Source organism: Panthera onca, chromosome C1, assembly GCF_046562875.1.
Source record: "Panthera onca isolate mPanOnc1 chromosome C1, mPanOnc1 haplotype 2, whole genome shotgun sequence".
Taxonomy (NCBI): domain Eukaryota; kingdom Metazoa; phylum Chordata; class Mammalia; order Carnivora; family Felidae; genus Panthera; species Panthera onca.
In genome coordinates this window covers 7,522,805-7,542,839 of record NC_138346.1, presented here as the reverse complement: position 1 = coordinate 7,542,839, position 20,035 = coordinate 7,522,805, and the positions used below count along the sequence as shown (strand labels likewise).

Sequence of the window (20,035 nt, the reverse complement as noted above, 5' to 3'; positions counted from 1 at the left end):
TGATCAAAACTATAAGTCTTTGCTCCCAAGTTTTCTTTTCCATTTTCTTTTTGCTTTCAAGTTATATATACTGATTCAAAAAGCACTGCCATCTCAGTATTGAATCCTATAGGTTCCATTCCATTTCTGCATCTTTTTTTGTTTTTTTTCGAGTTAATTTATTTTTGAGAGAGTGCGTGAGTGGCAGAGGGGCAGGGAGGGAGGGGGAGAATCCCAAGTAGGCTCCACGCGCAGTGCAGAGACTTGACACCAGGCGATCCTACGACTGTGAGATCATTATATGAGCTGGTACCAAGAGTCAGATGCTTAACCAACTGAGCCACCCAGGTGCCCCCATTTCTGCATCTTATGTTTACATTTTCTTTTCCAGAGAGAGCAGTGCTGCTTCTGCTTAGGAAATGGAGTAGATACTTGAATGGATCCTTGGTTTTATGCAGGCCACTGTAAGGGAGGTAGAGCAAGGCAGTCCTTCTGGGGCAAAGGAATGGCATGAACAGAGAAGCACAGAAGGACAATACAGTGGAGAATAGAAAGTTCTCATTTGGCCTTGAGTTTGGAGGTGAAACCATAGGAGGTTGAGTTGAGGAGAGGGGTATAGATGATCAGGTTGGTGGTGACCTGAAATACCAGTTTTGACCCTACATGGTAGGTTTAATTGACTGTTTTACAGAGGGGTAGGCATGACCAGAGTTGTGCTTTAGGAAGATTGATGTTGTTAGATGTCAGTAGTTAGAGGGTGATTCAGGGAAGCAAGTTGGAAATTTTATTGTAATAATCCAAACATGAGTTAACAAAGGTTTAATTATAATGAGAGGAGAATGCAAGAAGAATCTTGAAGGAGGAACTGATTGAATTTGAGACAGGCAGTGAGGAAGAAGGAGCTGCAGATGATTCTGGGTTTTTGAGTCTGGCTGACTATTGGACTGTGAAAAAAAATGGTATCTTGATCTGTTGTTGAGGTAGATATATAGGAGGAGCAGGCAGCTGGAAATGCCATATAGGTCATGGGTGAAAAAAAAAATCTGTTATTCACAGCAGGGCTGGGACCCTTCCCAAGGGAAGCAGTTTAGAAATTTGTGGGAGAAGTTTTTATTGCTCTTTTTACAGTCACCCCCCCCACCCCCCCACCCTGTGTGTTCCTTGCTACCCCTGTGATTTAGTAGAGTTCTACCCTAAGTGCTAGTAGAGAACACCACTGTAGACAACAGAAGGTTCAAGGCAATACCTATACAGTTTGTAGTTAAATAAACCATGGGTATGCTCAGGGAAGTTAGAAACTTTGGGGGAATGGCAGTTAAATAGGAAGGAAATGAAGATAGGAAAGCAGTACCAGTACAGCGCTGGTCATGGAGGAAAGAAGAGGGGATAGTTTCAAGAAAACGCAGTCTAGAGAGACAGAAGAACATGGCGGGAGCACAGCATCCAGAGTCTGGTCCAAATCTTGACTTGCTCTAAAAATTCAGAGCTGTTTTCTAAGGATCGCAAGCCTGGAGCTTTGCATTGACAACATTTAGCTCACGGGGAAACCTGTGTCATTTCAGTACCTCACTGCATCTTAGAAAGGACAGTTGAGAAATAGGCTCAGTTTCCATTCTAATATATAATTCAGGGGCATTGGGTAAGAGAGTCTCTCTGTTAGATACATAAAAAATTAGGACTGAGCTCATTTAAATCGATTTTGGAAGGAGCAATTTGAGGTGGGGACTTGAGAATTAGAGATTACAGTACTGTAAGAATTTAAATGAGATTTCTTCAACAGACATGGCTCTTAGATTTCCTGCTTCAATTCATAAAAGAGAGCCTGAGTAGAGTATCATTCTGAGTAATGTAGATCTCTTTAGCTGATAATTAAATCACTTGGATGATTATTCTTAGGTTCTTAAGAATTCTTCAGAAATCTTTACATTGAGAACTAATCTTTGTATGGAAACCATGTTATAAATTGGTAATTAGGTTTCCAGCTCAGGGCGTTAAAGAAACTAAGTTTTTAATGTTTGTGTAGTTTGGTAGTTGGGCACTACCTGAAAGGTTTGTAGGTAGAATGATAAAGGGGACTGGAACAGGATTTCCTTGCCTGCTCCTGGGTTTCGTCCTGGAATTCAAGACTGCTCCCGGCAGTTATACAGGTTATGCGTTCAACTCCAGGGCCTCCATTTGCATCCTTTGCTGTGATGGTATCCTTGGAGTTTTGTGCTTCCAAGACCTGTGTGGCCTTAAGGTAGTAATTTAAGGGGGGGGAGGGGAGGATTTAAATCTCTAAATGATTTTAATATTTGCATAGCTGTCAAATAATTCAGTTTTTATTTGAGAGTCATTTGCCTTATAAATTCAGCCTGGTTCAAATCTTATTTTATTCTTTGTTTAATTTTAATTTTTTTATTAAAAAATTTTTTTTTAATGTTTATTTATTTTTTAGAGAGAGAGAAAGAGACAGAGCACAAGCAGGGGAGGGCAGAGAGAGAGGGAGACACAGAAACCGAAGCAGGCTCCAGGCTCTGAGCTGTCAGCGCAGAGCCCGATGTGGGGTCGAACTCATGAACCGTGAGATCATGACCTGAGCCGAAGTCAGACGCCCAACCGAGTGAGCCACCCAGGCGCCCCTATTTGTTCTTTTTTTAAATTTAATTTATTTTTTTAATTTACATCCAAATTAGCATATTGTGTAACAATGACTTCAGGAGTAGATTCCTTAATGCCCCTTACCCATTTAGCCCATCCTTCCTCCCACACCCCCTCTGGTAACCCTCAGTTTGTTCTCCATATTTATGAGTCTCTTCTGTTTTGTCCCCCTCCCTGTTTTTATATTATTTTTGCTTCCCTTCCCTTATGTTCATGTTTTGTCTCTTAAAGTCCTCATATGAATGAAGTCATATGATATTTGTTTTTCTCTGACTGACTAATCTCACTTAGCATAATACCCTCCAGTTCCACCCACGTAGTTGCCAGTGGCAAGGTTTCATTCTTTTTGACTGCCGAGTTATACTCCACTGTGTATGTGTCTATATGTGTGTGTGTGTATATACACCGCATCTTCTTTATCCATTCATCCATCGTTGGACATTTGGGCTCTTTCCATACTTGGCTATTGTGGATAGTGCTGCTATAAACATGGGGGTGCATGTGTCCCTTCGAAACAGCACACCTGTATCCTGTGGATAAATGCCTAGTAGTGCAATTGCTGGGTCGTAGGGTAGTTCTATTTTTGTTTTTTTGAGGAAGCTCCATCCTGTTTTCCAGAGTGGCTGCACCAGCTTGCATTCCCCCAGTCTGGTTCAAATCTTGACTTGCTTTATAAATTAAGAGCTGTTTTCTGATGGTCAAGGTGCCCCAGGGGTTTGAGGATAAAACAATTGGCTGGATGGGGTTTAAAATGGTAGTAAAAACACTCCTTCAAGATGTTTTTTATTACAGTAAAGTCTTATAGTTGATGTAGTCTCTGCATGTCTGTTTATTAGTCAAGTAGGTCCACATAGTTTTTAAAGGCACACTGATTGATTTATGCCAAGTATGGTCACAGGGATGATTTGTAAGCAGCATATCTGTATTAATTTACAGTGGGCACCTTACTTGGGGTCTGATCATCATAACCTTGACAAGTCATTTCAGTTGGAATGGAATCTAATGGAATCTAATGGAATCTAACATGTATCAGTTGGGAGGTTCTTTATTTTATGTATTACTAAGGAAGAAATCATCCTGTGAAGTAAACTCTGCTAGAGTTTTTTAATTACTTAAAATTTGTATTTTACATTTTTTTCCCTTCAGTGGTCTGCGAGGGGCGCCTGGGTGGCTCAGTCGGTTAAGTGACCAGCTCTTGATTTTGGCTCAGATCATGAGCTCTCTTACATTAAAAAAAAAAATTTTTTTTTAAATTTACTTATTTAGAGAGAGTGCACAAGTGGGGAAGAGGCTGACAAGGAGAGACAGAATCCCACACAGGCTCTGTGCCATCAGCACATCAAGAATCAGGTGCTTGACTTACTGCATCACCCAGGCACCCCTTTTTATTTTACATTAAAAATAAATGTTTCTTTTAAGGGAGAGGGAAAGAAGGATGGTGGGAGAGGGGGAGAGGTAGAGAGGGAGAGGGAGAGAGTGTCAGCACGGAGCCCGATGTGGGTCTCCATCCCACAACCTTGGGATCATGACCTTAACTGAAATCAGGAGTTGGACGCCTAACTGAGCCACCGAGGAGCCCCTTATTTTACATTAAAAAAAAAAATTTTTTTAAAGTTTGTTTACTTTTTGAGAGAGAGTGCGTGCGAGGTGAGCGGGAGGGGGCAGAGAGAGAGAGAGAGAATCCCAAGAAGGCTCTGTGCTGTCAGTGTAGAGCTTGACTTGGGGCTCGATCTCAGGAACCTGTGAGATCATGGTCTGAGCCAAAATCAAGAGTTGGTCGCTTAACTGACTAAGCCACTCAGTTACCCCTTATGTATTGTATTCTTGAATCACTAGTTGCTTAAGAGGTGGGGCGGGCTCTAAGTTGACCTCAGCTTAAGTCTGGTGTATAAGCTTGCCTGGTCAGGTAGCAGGGAACAGGGTTAAATTAAGTTAGAATATGGACATCTTGGAACCCTCAGGGTTGAAATTGGGCTGGAAATACCTTCCAGGAGGAGGGCAGATAAGTTATTATTTATTTATTATTTTTATTTTTTAAATGTTAATTTGAGAGCGCGCACAAGTAGGAGGAGGGGCAGAGGGAGAGAATCTCAAGCAGGTTCTCATGAAGCGTGAGATCATGACCTGAGCCAAAATCAAGAGTCGGCTGCTCAGTTGACTGAGCCATCCAGATGCCCCTATTTTTTTTTTTTTTTAATTTTATTTTTTTCCCCACCCACTGAGCTTCTTCCCTTTTTTTCTTTCCTTTTATTTTTTTCCCACAGGGCAGATAAATTAATAGCCGATTATAGACATTAACGTACTTTTACTTTGCCTTTTTTGCATTTTTGACCAATTTCTGGTTAATATATTTTTTTTAATATATATATATATTTTTTTTCTTAACGTTTATTTATTTTTGAGACAGAGAGAGACAGAGCATGAACAGGGGAGGGTCAGAGAGAGGGAGACACAGAATCTGAAACAGGCTCCAGGCTCTGAGCTGTCAGCACAGAGCCCGACGCGGGGCTCGAACTCACGGACTGTGAGATCACGACCTGAGCCGAAGTCGGACGCTTAACCGACCGAGCCACCCGGGCGCCCCCTGGTTAATATTTTTAAGCCATCTCTCACTCAGCATGGGACTTGAACCTGTAACTCCAAGATCAAAGTTGAATGCCCTACCAACAGGTGTCCTGAGGCATATTTTTCCAGTTAACTTTTTTTTAGATCTTCTAAACATAAACAAAAGTCAGGGTGATGTGAATTTATCTTGGAGATATTTACAGTATATTTACAATATTTATAGTATTTTCCATTTTTAAGCTCTGATATCCTCCACCCCCCACCCCATATTTGAGATGTAGTTGACATATAGCATTGTGTAAGTTTAAAGTATATAGTGTGTTGATTTGATACATTTATATATTGCAAAATGATTACTGCCATTGCATCAAGCTAACACCTCATTCCAGCACGTAATGGCTATTTCTTTTTTTCTTTTTTGTAGTGAGAAAATTTAAGGTCTAATCTCTTAGTATCTTTCAAGTATATAATATGGTATTATTAGCTATAGTCACCTTGCTGTGCATTAGGTCCCCAGAACTTGTTAATGTTGTAACTAGAACTTTGTACCCTTTGACCAGATATCTCCCCGTTTCCCCCACCGCCCAGCTCCTGGTGACCACCACTCACTCTTGGTTTCTCTGAGTACTCATTGGCACTTTTAGATTCCATACACAAGAAGTACCCTACAGCATTTGGCTTTCCCTGTTTGACTTACTTCACTTTAAGCTCTGATATTTTAAAACGGCTTTTGAAAGGTCACTCATGAAATTGATGGTTCAAGACAGTGTTTTAAAATAATCACTAGCGTGTAAAGTGCTAAGCAGAAAGTGGGGGAGAGTTGTAGTGGAAGCTGTGAGATAGGAAAGGGGGGGTGCTTATTTTAAGAATCTTGAATATAGCTCATGGTTGGTTATGGGAGAGTCATTGCAAAGGAGTGATATAAATTAAAATGTAAATCTGTTACCTTTCATTCACTCCCTATTGCTCAGTGGCTGAAGGAGAAAGTCCTTAATTTGGTCCCTGGTGCCCTGTGTGGTCTGCATCCACCCATCTCATGGGCTTCATCTTATACCGCATCTCCTTTTCCCACATAAGAAGATGTGAATTGAAATGTGAGGTAGATTTGTTAATTTCACATTGCCTGCTAGATTGTTGTAAACACGGATTAAAACCCATTCTGATAGCTGCCCGGGAATGAATGAAACACCGTAGCTAGACTTTCTGGGCTGGAATTCTGCATTTGCTCTTGACTAACTGTATGGAGATATTTTTCTCTTTAACAGGTTTCTCCACATATAAAAATCTATTGTAAAAATACGGAAAATAATGGCAGCGGAAACGCAGACACTGAACTTTGGGCCTGAATGGTGAGTTTTCAGAATCTCATCCTGCTTGATATTGGATGTACTACTAGTACGGTAGTAAGGTATTTTTACAGATGTTGGGTGGTTTATAAATGTACATGTTTTTGAGATTTTGATTTATGTGCCTAGTTGAAAACAGTGTAGCTTGTCTAGGAATAAATTCTGTTTGGTCAATGACTGCATTCTATATTTAAAAAACTTTTCTAGGTCTGGCTAGGTAATGATAATGAAATTTTCTTGGTCTGGTTTTGTAATGATAATGGACTCCCTGCAGTCCCACCACCCTAGCAAATTACTTGCTTTTTGTTTCAGCCCTTGTCTAGGTACATATAAAATTTTACATATAATTGTAATATTTTTATCTGTATGTTTTCTGCTACAATACTGTTTTGTAAGTGCTACTCCTAGACTTCTTTGAAAACATACTTTTATTGAATTACTGTTTGAATTTTTTTATTGATGGGCTAGGCAGGTGGTCCAGAATTATACTGGTTATTAACTGTAGCCCATCTAAGATTGGGATAGCATTTGCCATAATAACAATTAATTGACCTTTGAGTCTCTTACAGATGTGTTTGGACCCTGAATGGAATTCTTATGGAATTTTGAGATCCATCACATTGTAGTGTGACTTTTTCCCCCTCTTCTTCCTTTCCCCCCAGTGTTGGTGATTGAAGATCCTCTCATCAGTGGCATGAATAGTTGCTTTTTCTTTTCAAACCTTGAACCAGAGGCAGTATATAGTAGATAAATTGGAGTAGTGTTTTAAATATTCTTGATTGTTTAGGTGGTGGTGGTTTGAAAAGTGATGCAGACTTCTGTAGTAACTCCCTATTTGAGGACACATATTAACTTATTTTATGCATTTCTTTTTATATGTAATTCCTAAATTTTCTCGGCCCTTTTAGTCAGCATTTGGAGACTGAGGAGAAATCTCTACTTGAAATTCTAAAAACTGATGCAAGTTCTATACTTTGATAATTTATTTTGGAAATGTTGACCTAAGTAATGCTGTACCTGTTTTAGTTTTTAGTTTATATTTAAAAAATAAGTTTCTTATTATTGAATCAATATGTTTCTAAAGAAATTAGAAATTACAAGTAAGCCAGAGGAAGATACAATTTTACCATCCATGATAACCACTGTAAATAGGTTTATCTCTCCAGGTGGTTCTGTGTATGCTTATTTGTGTGTGTGTACATTTATTTTCATGAAAATGGGATCATACTGTACATTCAACTTTGTAACCTGCTTTTAAAAAATAACCACATCAAAAGTATCTTTTTTTTCAATAAATGTTTTCTATCATCTTAAATGGTTGCATTGTATGATGTACCATCGTTTATTTAACTAGACTTGTAGATGTAGCATACATAGGCCATTCTCAGTTTTCCATTATTACAAAAATATTTTTGATGAACATTCTCATAGTTACATCTTTATTCACATTTTATTAACTTCCTTTATATGGTGGATTTAAATCCATATAGCTCATTTTGTAAACCATTTTGTGTGTGACTCTTCTGCCTTTATCTAGAATTTGTAACTGCTTCTCTTTTGTATTTACACGTGTTTCTTTCATTGTAAAAACATGATTAAAATTGTCAGCTAATTTAAGGAAGTTGTCCCCTACCCCCTCTGTCCCATCATCTATTAAGAAAAAGAGACAACACCAGGAATTTAGCCTAAACAAAAGAAAAAAACTACTGGAGATGTTCTAGAGTCAGTACACATTTAGCTGGATGCTGTATACCAGGGGTTGACAAACTATGGCCCGTGGAAGTATAAATAAAGTTTTTTTGAATAAAATTTTATTGGAACACAGATACACCTGTTTGTTTCCATATTATCAGGCTGTTTTCATACTACGGTGGCAAGGTTGAGTGGTTACAAGAGGGGCCATCTGACTCAAAAAGTTTATTTACTCTCTGGCCTTCTACAGAGAAAAGTTTTCTGGCCCCTGTCCTAAATCATGGGTTCCTAAAGTCATTTCAGTGTGTCAGTCCATCAGTCAGTGACCCAGTCCATCAACAGCATGGTACACATTTTTTCAGTGATGCTCAGAAGTCATGTTTGATGGTGTTTTGTTTGATCAGCCCAGTGCTTTATACCAAATTTGAATTGAAGTAACTTTAGTAGAAGACAGTTACCAGTCTCCTGCTTAAACAGTAGCTTTACCTAATTGTCACCCTTCAGGCATCATTATTAGAGCCTAGGAGCCTTCCCTTAGTCATATGAAATGCATATAAACTGAGGAGTGGGGGTCTAAGTAGGCACACTGCCTTTTTTTTTGTTTTACCAGCTATGAAAATTCCTTTTGGCTGGGGCGCCTGGGTGGCTCAGTCGGTTGAGCGTCCGACTTCGGCTCAGGTCATGATCTCACGGTCTGTGAGTTTGAGCCCCGCGTCGGGCTCTGTGCTGACAGCTCAGAGCCTGGAGCTGCTTTGGATTCTGTGTCTTCCTCTCTCTCTGCCCCTCCCCCGCTCATGCTCTGTCTGTCTCAAAAATAAATAAACATTTAAAAAAAAAAAAAAGAAAATTCCTTTTGGCAAAGGGAATATATGAGAACCTTAAGGAACTCTGGTAACTCTGAACTAGAAAGCTGCAGTATAAATAGAAGCTGCTACTGTGCTTTTCTGCATGTAACATTACATTGGTTGTGAAACTTGAGGCAAGGAGCTGGGTCCAGAATACTTTAGAATCAAAGTTTAGAGTGATTGCATTTAGTCAGTGTGTAACTCTGAACTATACAGAAACATTTAGTTATACTTTATTTCCTAAGATCATAATTTTTATTACGATGTAAAATATAAATGTTCAATGAAAGACGGAGAAAATGAAGAGGTGTACTTGGGATAGTAGTGACGATGGGAGAGTGTTGACAGTTGTGGTGGAAACAGACTACGGTGACTGTATACATGGACTCATTAAGGTAGGTCTGTGGAGTCATTAGGTCTTAGCTTATCTCTGTATTTGGGATAAAGGTATGTATTATATAGTCACCAAAGCAATTCAAAAGGGTGTGATAGATTTAATGGAGGAGCACATTGTTTTTAGGAATAAAACCATTGTTTTTACTCAGATGTTGCCACCTTAGACCTCTCCTGACTATCTATATATAATGTCTTCCTCTTATTCCCTATCTTCTCTGCTTATTTTTTTCTTCATGACCTATATCCAAATAGAACATGGTAAACATTTTATTCACTTATTCTCTTTATTATTTATATTCCATTCTCCAGCTCCCACTAGACTGTGAGCTCCACTGAGGGCAAGTACTTTGGTCTCAATTTTTGTATACTTTGTTCACTGCTGTATCCAGTGCCTGCAAATAATAGGTACACAATAAATATTTGTTAAATGAGTGAATGAATTGTTGGAAAGTAAAGTTGTTTTTAATGTTTTTGTATTATAAATATGTGTATACAGCCTTCAACAGTTTTGTTTGTGTTGCTGCTTATTTATTTTGGAATAATTCCCTGGAAGTAGAGTTATTAAATCAGTTTCATTTTTAAGGCTTTGGATGATGTACAGACAGATTGACCACCAGAAAGGTTGTGTTAGTTTAGTTCCCATCCCCTGTTACCCTTGACCAAACACTAAGTACTACCTTAAGAAAAACATTTTTTTTTGGTTTTAAATCTGGTAGGTTTAGGTTTTTTGAAATTTTTTGTTAGTTTCAGTAACAAGGTAATTCACGCTTGTTGCTGAAAACCTTGGAGGAAACAGTAGTACAAAAAGAAAAAGAAAAGATCCAAGTTATCCTTAATCCTGCCATCCAAAGAACCATCGCTAACATTTGGTTTGCTTCCTCCCATTCTTCTTCTTTTTTTTTTTTTTTTGGCAAAATTTTGTTATGTATACTTAAAGACATTTTAAAAAAAACCCAAATTCATTATACTTGTTTTATATATATATATATGCATATGCATATATATATGCATATATATATATGCATATATATATAAATACATATATTGGATTGAAAATAGATAAATGTAGACGATTAAGGAATTTATCATAGGGGGAATGATTGCAGATAGTTAGTCGTCTTTATGGGGAAGGAGCCAAGGAATTGCCTTTAGGTTTTCTTGTATCTCATTACATGGTCTTAAGGAAGTTTTCCCAAGTGTTACCTTGCAAGAAAGTGAGGTATTTGTTTCCCCTAAAGCACTTTGTTTATAACTGTGTTGAAATAGTTACGACTTTGTGTTGTGTTTCTATGTGTTTTCCTTACTCAGAAGAGAACAGAAGAACGGCACTGTATTTCTCAGTTTTGGTAAGCACATGTTTAGCCTAGCTTACTGGACATAGGCACTTAGTAAATGTTGGATGAAGGCATTCAAGTCTCAAGGGGGTGGGGAGAAATGGAGGCAAAGAAGGGAAACCTGAGGTTGCTGGGTTATTAGCCATCATCTTTGTGGGGGATGAGAGAAATTCTGGAGGATGGGATGCATTAATCATCCCAGTTTTTAAAAAGAGTAAAAGACATCTATGCAGTCTGAAGGGATAGTAATTCGATGTTATCCAGGGGTGTATTTTAGAAGAGAATGTTAAGATTTGTTTAGAAAACATTTCTCACCTGCCTCCTATATTCTGTGCCTTGGATTAGGTGCTGATGCAACAAAGATGAAAGGACATGGTACCTACTTTTGGATTACTTATTTCTTTTAATCTTAAATACTACTGTGTGCCCATTTGCTCAAGCCGGAAGTCTTGGAGTTTTCTGGATATTCGGTTTCTTTTACTTCTGTATCTCTACATCTAGTTCATCACAGTGTTGTGTCAATTTCGTCTCCAACATATCTCTTGAAATCTGTTCATTTCTGTTTATTGCCATCACCCCAGTATAAGCCACCACCATCTCTGACATAAACCATTGCAGCAGTGACCTGATGTTTTCGGGCTTTCATTCTTCTTATGGTTCTCCCTACAGCATCCAGAATAATCTTAAGATATAACTTGGGTCAAGTTTTTCTCCAGAATCCTTCGATAGCTGTATGTGTATTTGTATGACCATTTGTTAGTTTTTTTCTTCCACTAGCCAGTTAGATCCGTGAAGGTTGAGCAGGTACTTTTGTCTAGCCAAGGTCTTAAGGATTTCGACCTCTCTTCCTTTCCCTCTACAATTCTCTTTCCAACCCCTCATCCTCCTCATTCTGACTCGACTCTTTTTTCCCTTCCTTCCACTTAACCTCTCCTCCTAGGAGCCCAAGTGAAAATGGTTTGGGAATATATTCCTGATAGCAGAAAAGGCATGTGTAAAGACAAGGGGGCAAGAAACAGCAAGTTTGAGAGAGGAACTCTGAGACGTTGTGTTTATTATAGTGTGAAGTGTGGGAGAGATGAGCTTGGAGGCAGCCCTTCTGTGTTAAGAAGCTCTGGGTTTTATTTGATCATCGTGTGTCAGTCAACAGTTGTTAATCAGGGGACATTTTATTCAGGTTTGCATTGGGAATATACGTATAGTTCTGTGGGAGACGGAAGATGACTGGGTATATCAGTTAGGATGCTGTTGCAGCAGTCCAGGTAAGAAATGAAAGTGTGGACAATAATGGGTTAGTTGATCCATGGGATGGCTTGAGAGATTTAGGATTTAATGTTTGTTTATTTTTGAGAGACAGAGAGGGAGACAGAGAATCCAAAGCAGGCTCCAGGCTCTGAGCTGTCAGCACAGAGCTCGACGCAGGGCTCGAACTCGTGGACTGTGGGATCATGACCTGAGCTGAAGTTGGATGCTTAACCAACTGAGCCACCCAAGCATCCCAAGATGTAGGATTTAAAACTGGTAGGATCTGGTAATTAGGTATGGGCAATGGTAGAATGAGTAAAGCGTGATTCCCTGACTGGTAATCCAGTGGTTTAGATGGTGGTGTCCTTATCTGCCTTTGGGAATATGGTGATGAAGGGGGTTGGAATGAATAAGCTGATGAGTAGGGTTTGGGGCTAAAGTGGAGAGGCTGTAAGTGATTGCATATGAAAGCCTTGTTCTCTAGGGGAGAAGTCAGAGCCAGAGTTGAGAATCAGAAGCTTACCCAGAAATGTTTTTTGACTTCACACATCTATATTGACACTTCACATTGCTTTCATAAGCTGAAATTACGATTTGGGACAATAATAAGTGAAGATTTTGGGGGTATCATGGGTTTTAGGAGGCCCTGCTACTGCTACCTGTTAGTTGCTACTACTTACAATAGAAGTGGGCCTCTTGTGTTAAACAGATCTCAGTATGGCCAGGAAGATGATGACAAAGATAGGAAATTGTCCCTTGGATTTGGTGATGGTATTTGTGAACTCTACTGGAGTAGTGGAGTTGAAGGGGAGAATCCAGATTGCTCTGGGTTTTGAAGTGACCCGTAATTGAGGTTGTTGGGGATATTTCTGAATGGAAGAGGTGCATAACTGGGGGAATGTGGTGCATAGTTTGGGGGTGCATGCAGTGGTGCATAGCTGGGGGGATGCTGCATTAAAGGGGTTTTAAACAAATCACTGTTACTTATTTTTTTTTAAAAATTATTTCCAGCTTTAAATTTTAAAAAATTTTACTAAAAAAATTTTTCTAATGTTTTTATTTTTGAGACAGAGACAGAGCATGAGCAGGGGAGGGGCAGAGAGAGAGGGAGACACAATCTGAAGCAGGCTCCAGGCTCTGAGCTGTCAGCACAGAGCCTGACGCAGGGCTCGAACTCATGGACTATGAGATCATGACCTGAGCCGAAGTCGGATGCTTAACTGACTGAGCCACCCAGGCACCCCTAACAATTGCATTTTATAGAAAATTTTTTTAAAATTTATTTTTGAGAGAGAGAGCGCAAGCAAGGGAAAGCAGAGAGAGAGGGGACTTTTTTTTTTTTAATTTTTATTTTTGAGAGAGAGAGTGCAAGTGGGAGATGGGTAGAGAGAGAGGGGGACACAGAATCTGAAGGAGGCTCCAGGCTCTGACTGTCAGCACAGAGCCTGACACAGGACTTGAACTCGTGAACTGCGAGATCATCACCTGAGCTGAAGTTGGACACTTAAGTGACTGAGGCACTCAGGAGCCCCAACTTTTTTTTTTTAATGTTTATTTTTGAGACCGCGTGAGTGGGGGAGGGACACAGAGAGAGGGAGACGGCGGATCTGAAGCGGACTCTACACTGACTGCAGTGAGCCTGACTTGGGGCTCGAACTCATGAACCATGAGATCATGACCTGAGCTGAAGTCGGACACTCAACTGACTGAGCCACCCAGGAGCCCCTAAACACATCACTTTTAGGTATACTTAGAGACTAAGGGGAAAGCAGATAGGGATTAAATTTCTAGAAGAGAGGCTTGTATGGAGCAAGATCCAAGAGAGGTTAAAGATCACTGGTGGGGTTTTAGGGATATTTATTACCCAGGTATGAGTTAGCTTTTCCAAATGTCTGTAGGTGAAGAGGGACTCGGAATAGGATTTGTCGATTATTAAGTAGAGCACAATTATCCTTATTCAGGCCACCATCTTTGTTTGAATTACTCTCCGTTTGTTTGGCTGTTCTCTTCACAGTAGCTGGAGGAATCTCTTGAGAATGCGCTCTGGTTACGTTACTCTTAATAAATGTGGTGCCTATAAGAAGTATTCAGTCCTGGACACTGGAGGAGCTCTTGGGCATGGGTGATGGGGATCCACTGGAAGGGAACCGGGGTGGTGAGTGGATTTGAAGCCACTTGTCAGGAGCTGATGAACAAATTAGGGATGTTGGGCCATGAGAAGGAAAGTCTCTTGAGGCATTGTGACTATTTGCCACTTTGGGAATGGTTTTCACTTGAAAGAGCACCTAGATATGCCCTCTAGTGGTAGAAACGATTGGCGAGCACATCGGCTCAGTATAAGAAAGATACGTTAAAATAATTTCTAATAAAATACATATATTTTAAAATTAACGTGTGGCAGAATAAACCCTGGCTATTTTAAATAAAATTTTGAGATGTATTGCTGGAAGGATTTTGATCTTTTTAGTCATGAAAACCTATGTTTGCATCTTTGCTCTGTGTGGGCAAGTTGTGTAACCCTTGTTTGTTACCGGGGTTGTTGCAGAGCTGAAATGAAATGAAACGAGGTAGTGCGTATGTAAAATTCCCAGCCTCAGCTCTGAGTGGGTATTAATTCCACTTCGTCAGGAAAGAATCCAGCTTTACATGAATTTGATGGAAAGCAGTTTCCTGGAAGGCCCTTCAACAGAGGTTGGATCACTTCTTTGTGGGCATGTTGTCTTTCCTGGTTGTTCCAACCTGTCTTACAGGAGTTGGACTAAATGACCTCAAAGTCCAAGAATAATCGGAAAGAAAACAAAAGATCAACCTGGCAGCAGTGAGTACTCTTGGCCCCTAAATTGTGCTCTTAATATGCACCAAAGAGAATCAGGCTCCCTGGAGAAATGGTTGATTCTAGGGCCGAGGCAAGAAATAATAAGCTGTGCCGGGAACATTTTGACACACCAGATAGAAAAGAAGCTGTTAAAGACTGCTAGGGTTGTGTCAGAATTAGGAGCCAACCTGAAGAATCTCCCACGGTCAAAGAGGAGACAATTTGAGGGGCGCCTGACTGGGTCAGTCGGTGGAGCATATGACTCTTGATCTCGGGGTTGGGAGTTCAGGCCCCACCTTGGGTGGGGAACCTACTTAAAAAGCAAAAAAGGATGAGACAATTTGGACATTGTGAAGTGCATTGAATTGAAATACTTTAATAAAAAATAATTTGTTACCATTGGAGAATGCTAGTGAACTAAGTCCTTATTTTGAAAACTAAGAAGGCTTTTTTTCTAACTTTCCTGTAAGAACAACATGAGTTCTTATGGGAACAACCTATTTCCTACTGAGTAACAACACCAAATAGTGTTAAGAGAGAAGTTTCTCCTTGTAGAAATACTCCCGCTAATAAAGAATGATAAAATAAAATCACTTTGTAACCTTAGTGAACTTAGGGACCTATGAAGGCATTGGTTCAGGGATTGCTAGACCCATAAAACCAGGAACTGCCTCCTGATGGCATTACACACCGCCACATCGAAGTACCCTTCACTTGCAGTCACCAGTGTACTGGAAATGCAGAGAACAGCGAAACGTGGTAAACCTATATCACCGGAATAAGATCCGCAAAATCCAGACTAGAAAAAAATCCTTATCTTTTAGAACATTCTAAAGTATTTACAAATGAAATAACTTCCCTTCAAAAATTTCCTCAAAAAATCTTGAAAATAATTCCCTTCAAAAAAGCTTTGAAAGCGTAGGATTTCCTTCAAAACGGTATTAAAGAAGGGTTAGATGGGGTGGTGGAAGGAGCAGGGTTGGCCATGGGTTATTGAGCTGAGGGCTGGGTGAGTGGTACATGAGAGTTTGTTCTGTAATTCTTGGACTTTTATAAATGTTCAAAATTGCCCATGAATGTTAAAAAACCTAAGTGCAAAAGAGAAGATAGAAACATTGAGAAAAGACTCTACCATTGAATTTACTAATACATTCCTTTTTTTTTCTCTCTCCTTTTATTGGTATTAGAATGCTCTGATTTCTTTTTTTTTTTTACTGTGTAGATTATTCTCTTCTTTTTTGCTAATGTGAATGAAGTTAGCAATTTGGGGATGTATTTTAATGCCTCTGTTGAATTTTCATTTAGGCTAAAGTACACTGGCCCCTTTTACCCTTGGTACTTACTACTGTATAGAACTTCAGGCAGCCCCCAGACAATGAGTTGCTGCTGATAGTTTTGCCACTTGCTCTTTGACACAGTGCTGCAGTGGGATCTTACTCTTGCCATTTTTTGCTGAGGTTTCCCCACCTTTTTAAAATAAAAGCATCTTATAAAATTAAAAAAATGTTCCTCTTTCCCCAGTTCCATTCCTTTTAGGGTTATATATTTTTTCTGCCTAACAGTAAATATGGCTTAAATTTTTCTTTTTTTTGTATTTTCATTCTTCACTGCATTTTGAATTTCTCTACATTGATCATTGATTGCTTTTATTAAAAATGAATCATGAAATATTACAGGCATATAAAAGTATAAATTGTAGCAAATATCCATGTACCCAGTGCCAAGCTAAGAAAATAAAACATTGCAGGTATAATTAAAACTCCCTTGATGCTGTCTTTCCCTTTGCACATAGAATCTTATGTTGAGTTTTTTGTCAGTTCATGTTTGTGTCTATACTTTTGCTACATTTTGTATGGTTCTTAAACAGTATAAACTTATTTACAGGTTTACGTGTATCTCTTTTTTGTAAGCTGTGTTTTTTTTTTTTTTTTTTTTAAGTTTATTTATTTTGAGAGAGAGCAAGAATCCCAAGCAGGGTCACACTTCCAGTGCGGAGCCCAGTGTGGGGCTCAGTCCCACATACCGTGAGATCATGACCTGAGCAGAGATCAGCAGTTGGATGCTCAACTGACTAAGCCACCCAGGCGCTCCTAACCTTCTGTGTTTTGCTTTTTCTTTCGTGTAGTATACTTTGCTAAATATTTTATTAAACATTAGCAGATTATTCTTTGAAGTGGTTGTTCCATTACAGTCCCACAGTTACTACTTGAGAATTTCCATTGGTTTTCATACTTACTAGCAACTGATACTCCAGATTTATTCATTGGTATTGTCAGATTTATTAATTCTTATTAATCTAACAGGTAGAAGGTGATATTTCACTTCTTTTTTAAGAAGATTCTATTTTTAGGTAATGTCCATACCCAACGTAGGGGTCGAGTTCACAGCTCCAAGATCAAGAGTCGCATGTTCTTCTGACTGAGCCAGCCAAGTACCCCTTACTTTAATCAGGTTACCTTTATAATTTCAAGGGGTACCTGCCTGGCTCAGTTGGTTGAGTGTCCAACTCTTGATCTCAGCTCAGGTCTTGATCTCAGGGTGGTGAGTTTAAGCTCCACATTGGGGGGCGCCTGGATGGCTCAGTTGGATGAGCATCTGACTTTGGCTCAGATCATGATCTCGTGGTTGAGAGTTCGAGCCCCGCGTAGGACTGTGTGCTGACAGCTCGGGGCCTGGAGCCTGTTTCAGATTCTGTCTCCCTCTCTCTGCCCCTCCTCTGCTCAATGCTCTGTCTCCCTCTGTCTCAAAAATAAATACAGACAATAAAAAAAAAAGAATGTAAGCTCCACATTGGGCTCTGTGCTGGGTGTGAAGCCTGCTTAAGATATTACAAGTTTGAAACAGTGTCACCTTTTCACTCCAGATTTCTCAGGGATATATCATGATACCTCTTTAAGTTAGGGAATTACCACATGGTTGTCTGTTTCTCAGTGAACTGCTCTCAACGTGTTGTGACAATGGTTATATGAAAGCTAAAATCTTGAGATAATGGGATTTCTTTCTGTTCTTTTAAAGAGCTAAAGTGAACATTTTTATAGCACGTAAAAACAAAAGTCCTTGGTGCCAGAATATTTGACCCTTCATTTTTGTATTTTATGTCTCTCCTAGGCTCCGAGCTCTGTCCAGTGGTGGGAGTATCACGTCCCCTCCTCTTTCTCCAGCTTTGCCGAAGTATAAGTTAGCAGACTATCGTTACGGTAGAGAAGAAATGTTAGCACTTTTCCTTAAAGATAACAAGGTAAGGAAAAAGGAAAGACTTCAGAATTAGGAATGAGATTTCAGGGTATGTACAGTGATACATTGATAGATGATGGACTCATGGTTTTTCTCTTTTGTCCTGCTTTGAAACCTGTAGTAATTGACAGAATCTTCTAAGTGTAAGGAGCCCGTGTTTTTTACTGAGGACCTAAGATTTCATTATAGGAATAGAAAACTTCATGGAAACAGAATATTCAGCACTTAATACTTTGTCTGATTTCCTCTCAATGTCTCCTTCATGTTCATTTCTATCCCAGTTTGACGTCTGAGAAAGGAGGAATTTCTTGTCTTTATTGTACCTCTTTTCAGTTAGAAGTTACGAGTGAGAAGAGGAGTTGCTGCTTTTTTCCCCTTCTTGTGTTAAATATACGATTTTTAGCAGAGAGAACATCTTAAAATATGTTACCACATTTGTGTTTCCTATAAATGGTCAAAACCCAAACAGTGTAAAGTACACTTAACTATCTGACTAGTGAGAGATAATATTTTCTGTTTTAACAATATACTTTGTTTTTGCTTTTATTAATGGGTTGGGGATGTCACATTTTAATGATGGCTGCTGAGGACAGATAAAATTGCTTATGAAACTCTTTACTGCCTTGTGCCTTGAGTTAAATGTGAGGATATTTACCCTTCCGCTGTGCACTCTGGAATGCCAGAGTTAATGCTGTATATCAAATCTAAAGTGGTGGTCTGATGGGAGGAAGAGGAACGGAACTGGGGTTGTTAATATTTAACTTCAGAATATGTAAGTACTACTGGAGGTAATTGTGGTTGAATAAGCTTTATTCCATATTTGTAACAATCACCAAGAGATAAACAGAAGAGTATTTTTTTCTTTTTTTATAATTTTTGTTAATTGGAGGGATAGCATTAATTTCATGGTCATGTGTTTGGTCGTACAGATACCTTCAGACCTTCTGGATAAAGAATTTCTGCCTATCCTACAGGAGGAGCCCCTGCCTCCGTTGGCTCTTGTACCCTTTACAGAAGAAGAACAGGTTTGTGTCTAACTTTGAGCCTTAGGTCAAACCCTTGTTCCTTTCCACTGAGTTATGAAAACAGGAAGTTACCACTTAGGCTCTAAGGCCCCAACATCGCCACAGGTCTGCCACCTGCTTTCTGTTTTCTTGATATGTGAATGCCTATCTTGGTAGATGAGATTCTGCTTTAGTTCTGAAGCTTTGAGTATTCTGTAGAGGTGAGGAAATGTTTCTATTTCCTTATGGATGATAGGAGCCATCCCTTATAATTTACTTGAGTAGAGGTAGTTTTGGGGGGAGGTAGGGCCTTCTTTTCAGAAAAATGTAGTTGTCAGAAGTAATTGGCAACCTGATTTCTCACCAGAGCATTCTGCCACTAAAGGAGAATGTAGATTTTCAGCTCAAAATATGCTTAAAAATGTGTAGTTCTATCACAGATTTTTGTTTATGACATTGTGAGAAAGTTAGATTTTTAGGCTGGAAAGTAGATTTTGTGTTGTCTTTATTTATAGTGTGCTCTTTCCAAAGATAAATAAGAGTTTTTGATTTTATGGAACTTATGGTAATTGCAGTAAATGGAAAAAAAGGAGCTTTGTTGGAATGTTGGAATGCCACTGTAAATGAATCATCACTGTTTTTTTGCTTTTTTAATTTTAAAAACAGCTTTCTTGAGACATAGTTCATATGTCATAACAGTCACTCTTTTCTTTACGTTTATTTATTTTGAGAGTGAGAGAGAGAGTGAGAAGGAGGGAGAGAGATAGTGGGGGAGGGACAGAGAGAGAAGGAGAGAGAATCCCAAGCAGGCTTTGTACTGTCAGCACAGAGACTGTTGCGGGATTTGAACTCCTGAATCGTGTGATTATGACTGAGCCAAAATCAAGAGTCGGACGCTTAACTGACTGAGCCACCCAGCTGTGCCTATGTTCACTCTTTT

At 39.3% G+C, this 20,035-nt stretch overlaps 1 protein-coding gene across 8 annotated transcripts in view; it reads left to right on the top strand.

Annotated features, from left to right (window-relative positions):
• GIGYF2 (GRB10 interacting GYF protein 2) overlaps window positions 1–20,035 on the top strand; it is a 146,987-nt gene that overhangs the window by 25,016 nt on the left and 101,936 nt on the right. For 7 of the 8 annotated variants that reach the window (XM_060624170.3, XM_078450773.2, XM_060624166.3 and 4 more), the window contains 3 exons: window positions 6,450–6,533; window positions 17,966–18,095; window positions 19,021–19,116. In XM_060624170.3, coding sequence (XP_060480153.3) covers window positions 6,493–6,533; window positions 17,966–18,095; window positions 19,021–19,116 — 267 coding nt within the window. In that variant the 5' untranslated portion in view covers window positions 6,450–6,492. Of the gene's footprint in view, window positions 1–6,449; window positions 6,534–17,965; window positions 18,096–19,020; window positions 19,117–20,035 lie in introns of those variants that run through there. The other variant, XM_060624171.3, reaches the window with a different exon arrangement.